The 5294-nt window shown below is 40.2% G+C and overlaps 1 protein-coding gene across 1 annotated transcript in view; it reads left to right on the plus strand.

The window, feature by feature from the left end:
- The window catches only part of LRRC31 (leucine rich repeat containing 31), a 10809-nt gene that overhangs the window by 736 nt on the left and 4779 nt on the right, over positions 1 to 5294 (plus strand). Inside the window, exons 2-5 of the mRNA XM_009072730.1 lie at positions 804 to 953; positions 1355 to 1522; positions 3963 to 4130; positions 4969 to 5136. Coding sequence (XP_009070978.1) covers positions 804 to 953; positions 1355 to 1522; positions 3963 to 4130; positions 4969 to 5136 — 654 coding nt within the window. The remainder of the gene's footprint in view (positions 1 to 803; positions 954 to 1354; positions 1523 to 3962; positions 4131 to 4968; positions 5137 to 5294) is intronic.

The following is a 5294-nucleotide window of genomic DNA, read 5'->3' on the forward strand; positions in this document are numbered from 1 at the left end:
AAAAAGGAGATGGAAGGTGAGGCTTAGTACCCCATCCTTTGTCCTAAAAGTTTTGGGTAGGTTTGGGGAAACTGAGAGGACAGCTACTGGAGGAAACAATGACAGGACAGCTACTGAGAGTGGGATTGCTATTTTCTGTATTTTTGGCTGCTTTTTTTTTTTCATCTGTAGGCATTACATGAAATTACTGATTTGTAAAAGGGTTTAGCACTGAATGTAAATGAAATTTTCCTTGTAGTACAAACTGCCTGGGAGAAGAAGGTAAGTGGGAGCTGCTTTGCAAGGCCCAGAAAAGCAGGAACTGCCTTACACAGATGATGTATGACACTGAGCACAGGCTGTCATGAAAGAAGCAGCAGGTTCAACACACAATTGCAGGGCCACTTGGTGCTGACTGATGGAGCACAGGCTGAAGTGCAGCAGTGTGGCTGCAGTGGCTGCATGGGACTTGTGCATCCACAGTTGTGGATCTTCCACTTGTGCATCTGCAGTTCAGAGTTTTGCATAAATTTCATGTCCTTGAACTGGTGGTGCAGTTCCAAACATCCAAAGTCGTTGGCATAAGGCAGTGTGGAGAGATGCAAGGAGGAGATTGTTTTCTCACTCTGCTTCAGGAGCTTTGTAGTGATCTGATCTGTAGTGATCTTATCACTCAGCTTACTGTTCCACATGGATCAAAACCAGGTCCTGATTTACTGACAATTTTAGTTCATTCCCTGAAGTCTTCACCTGGCAGTCACGGGCAGTTTTACACATTGTGTTAGCAGCAGAGGTAACCAGGGCCCTATTTCTTTGTTGCTCAGATGGACTTTCACATCTCATTTCTGAAGAGGAGTCACTATCTGGTGAGCAGAGATTTAACCAGTTCATGCAGAAACTGGGAAAGAAATCTGACAGCAAGAGTCTGGATCTAAGCAATTGTGCATTAAGTGCAGAAGATGTAACAGAGTTGGGTAAATACACATTTATTCAACTAGTCTCTTCATACACTTCTTTAATTCTTATTTGCCTGTTCAGTTATTCACTCTTTTCCTTTCCTGTTTTTTTAAATACAGGCCTGGCTTTATTTAACATTTCATCTTTATTTAACATTTCATCTGGTAGTCCCAGATAAATATTAATGATATAATGATATAAATTATGTAATATGTATAAATATAAAAATCATACAGGTCCGTCAAGCAGATGAATGTCCTTACACTCAAACTACAGAGAAGAAAACTGAGGTACAAATTGTCATGGCATTATACTAGTGTATTTGTTGTAGAAAACATCTCAGTGTCAAGAGGTATTGACATCCAGGGGCTGCAGAAACATGCAAACAGAATATGCTTTTTCTTCTCTTTTTTTACAGCTTCTTTACTGCCATTTCTCCCAGAGGTGGAAGAGATCAGCCTGTCCTGGAATGCTTGTGTTGGTGGGACTTTGAAAGCTCTCACTGTCCAGCTTCATCACGTGAACCTGCTGAAAGTCCTTCGACTTAACAACTGCAGGCTGACAGCTGAGGATGTCATCTCCTTAGGTACAGGATTTCATTTACATTTACTTCCAGACAGCTTGGTGCTAATGTAATCCATCTCATCTCTTCCTACATCTTACTCCTGCTGTTTCCACACTGGGCAGTGTAAACTCCTGCTGTGAAACAGTAGAAACGTGGGCTTATGGGTGACTTTACAGCTCTGAGTAGCTCTGCCGGGTGCATTCCTCAGGGTGTGAAGCTTTCACACTCAGAAGGGAAAAGAATTCAGTCCTGTTTGCAGGAAAACATGCTTTCAATTTAGATCAGTATATTTTTGACTGGCTTTGATATCTGATGGTAGACAGAAGAACTGAAGGAGAGTCAGTCATAACAGGGTCAGCTTAGGTCTTCAAGCTGCAGGACAGATGAGTGCTCATCACAGAAAAATTGATAGTCTTTTGGAGGAGACTTAAAACCAGAAGTGCTGCTTCAGAGCTTTATGACTTGAGGTGGGTTTTTTTGCAAGTCTGGGAGAAACTTACTTCTTTGCTTCCTTCTTTGCTTGGAGTGCCTGCACCCTGCTTTCTGCAAGGCGTGAGATTTAAAAGTTTAAAGGTGGTGTTAACTCAAGTTCTGGTGCTGAGTCACCTACCTCTGGGCTTGGGATTTACTCTGGGCTGGATCTGTGGTTTGTATCTAAAAGAAGGACAAACTCAATCAACTAGGAATTATAAAAGTTACTGCCTCTTTTGCAACTTCTTGAAACTGGTCTGAGTTATAAAGGTGGTGGTTGTGTATGTCATTCATAATCAAGCCTGTTCCTTTCCTTCCAGGAAAGGTTCAGAAATCAAATGATATATATTGTGGTAGCTCAAAAGTGGGTCATGCTATCTGGTGAAAATAACTGATCCGTTTCTGATGAGGGTAAATTCTGTATTTCATTTTCTATTCTTTTTTCAAATTTATTTTATTCTTTTTCAAATCCTTTTCTCATACTTTTTTTTCTTCTGAGTTTTATTGGCTACATTTCAACTGATTTATTCTGCTGTGTTCTTCAGCACTGTTTCCTTCTCAGTTGTGTTTAGTCTCAGCTGAGACAGAGACAAAACTGATCATAGGACTTGAATTTCCAGTCAAAATGTGATGCCCTTGACATGGGGAATAGCAACAGTCACTTTGCATTGATTTTGCCTGTGATTTCAAAAATAACTTGTGTATTTAGGCCATTACTGCCTGTTTGACCTTGTGCACATCTGTCTGTGGAAATGTGGACTCAGCACATTCTGCTTAGAAATCAGTGTCTCAACTATAACCATAGTATCAACCTCTCCCATGTGATTGCTCAGAGCTGTGACTGTGAGAGGTGATAGGAAACCATTCCTGGAGTTGTAGTCCTTTATTTATCTTCTGGGTGGAAAATGAGTCTGGAATGCTAGTCATCACGTCAAATAGAAACTGGCTGTGCTGCAATTCCAAACTGTGGAGCAATGCTCAGTGTTCAAGTCTGAGGCAATAATTTAAAATACATTCAAAAATAAAAATTCAGACATGTCCTTTTCTCTCAATCCTGGATATTCACTTACAGAAACAGTTGTTTTTCTATTATAAATCTTCTGTGAAGAATTAATTATGATAACACACAGACATGAAAGGGTATTGTTATTAAAATACACTTCCCAATTATTAGTTTGATGGCAAGACTTTAGATCCAAAATTGGTGTATGACACTTTGAAATTGCATTTGCATATGGTCTGATTAATTGATCTTTCTTGGGACTGAGTTTATGCAAATTTACATCTGCCTCCCTCCTTTACAAAGGGAATTAAGAAGATGTTGGTGTTTTAAAGAAGCACTAACAGAGTTCACATTGGCAGGTGCATCAAGCCTGGAAAAGGCTCATTTTTCTGAAAGTCATCAAAATCAGTGCTGTCTGCCTTGAAGCCATGGGAAAGTTAGTTTGAGTCAAAACATCTTGGTTTCTTATGAAGTGAGTCAGAAATTCCTGTCAGAAATGAAACTCTGACATTTCAGAAAGAGTTGTGAGAGGATTTCTTCCATCCTCTCCAAAATGACCTGTGGACACAGTGCTGAGGATGTTGGAAGTTTGCCAAATAAAACAGAGCAGAACTATACAGGACAGTAAATTCAGACTTGTCATTTGCATTGATTTCCCTCCAGCCTGGACTTTCTGGGTCCTGGCACAGGTCTCCAGTGATGGCCAAACAGCCTGATGAGTGTTTGGGATCCTGAATGAATTTCACAGTGTTGTACTGTGACAATGACTTGTGATCTATATTGCGCCTTAGACAACGTGAGGTTTTATACAACATTGCTGCAGTAGCAACAATTCATGACACACACCAGTTTTCCTGGCAAGACATCCAAAACAAAGTAATTTGAGAATTAAGTGGCTAATCTTCCTCTTTTATATATTCCAAACCTGTATTTTTGTTTGCACTGAAATCGATATCTAGAATCAATCAGCCTAGACTTCTGTTACAGGAGAGGCTTTTGAAATTGTTTCTCAGCTTGAAGAACTGGATTTATCGTGGAACAGTAACATAGGTGGAAAACTATCACTGCTGACAAAAAAACTCCAGAAAGGATGTGAGTTAAAATGCCTGAAGATTACAGACTGTAACCTGACAGCAAAGGATGGAGAATCCCTTGGTATGTGTGTCCATCTAGCTGCACTGAACTGGCTTCACAAAAATGGGACTTGTTGGACTTGGATGATGGCTGAATTGAGTTCAGTATTAGCGGAAAGTTAATTTATTTTGAGTTTTGCATTAGAACAGTATTTATGACACAATGTGGGGATTTAATGCACTTTCTTCCAAAGAAGAAAGTTGCTCTTTCTAATCATGTGAGAGAGGATTGAGAAGACCAACTAGATCTCAACCAGTCTGGCTGCCTCAGTGGTCCAGGGTTGGTGGATTCTTTGAGACTCTGAGCAAGTCATGTGTGCCAGCATTTCCAACACTGATTGCTTAAAATGAAGTAGCTGAATGGGATGGGAAAGAAGGCCTGAGGGGTGGGAATTTAGGCTGAGTTGGCAACCACTGACCACCTCTGTCCTCTCAACTTAATCCTGTGTGGTCTTTTTAGCCATTGTGGTGTTTTCTCTGTAGAGAGAAGCCCCTGTGCTCTCATCTCCGCTGCAGGAGGAGACCCAGATGTAACATACAGTCCTGCACATTTTCATTAGAAATTTTTCTTTTCTTTGTATTTCTACTTTTTATTCCTATGGGTTTTTTTCCAGCTGTCCTTGTATTTTTTCACATTTATTTTCATACAGATTTGTCACTGATTTTCTTGCTTCCTATCCAATCTCTGCTTTGCTGTGTTGTTTGGGTAGAGCAGGTATTTTGCAAGTCTAAACCACACATACAGGCAAACCCAGCCTGCCTCTTCCTGTTTGCCATTGGGGCTATATTTTTCTAGGGTTCATCCCTATATATTTAAAAAAATTACCAATTCTGTTTTGCTTTTCTTTTTTTTTTCCCAGCTGAAATTCTAAATGTGATCCCAAACCTCGAAGTATTAGATCTCTCTATCAACAAACACCTTGGCTGCAGCATGAAGGTTATTGCTGAGGAGCTGAAATATGTGCCAGGCTTGAAAGAGTTAAACTTGCACATGTGTGGATTAAAGCAGGACGGCCTCCAGGGCTTAGGTTAGACTTTGTGTTCAGAAAGACTTTCATTCTGAATCAATTGTACATCTGAAAACCATTTAAGCAAGGCAATGAGGTGGGGTTTGGCTGATGGTTTGGCAGTATTAATGGGCAATCATTATTTGCTGTTTGAGGATTGATAAGACTACAGAGGCTTT

The sequence above is a fragment of the Acanthisitta chloris genome, unplaced genomic scaffold (genome assembly GCF_000695815.1).
Source record: "Acanthisitta chloris isolate BGI_N310 unplaced genomic scaffold, ASM69581v1 scaffold23194, whole genome shotgun sequence".
Taxonomy (NCBI): domain Eukaryota; kingdom Metazoa; phylum Chordata; class Aves; order Passeriformes; family Acanthisittidae; genus Acanthisitta; species Acanthisitta chloris.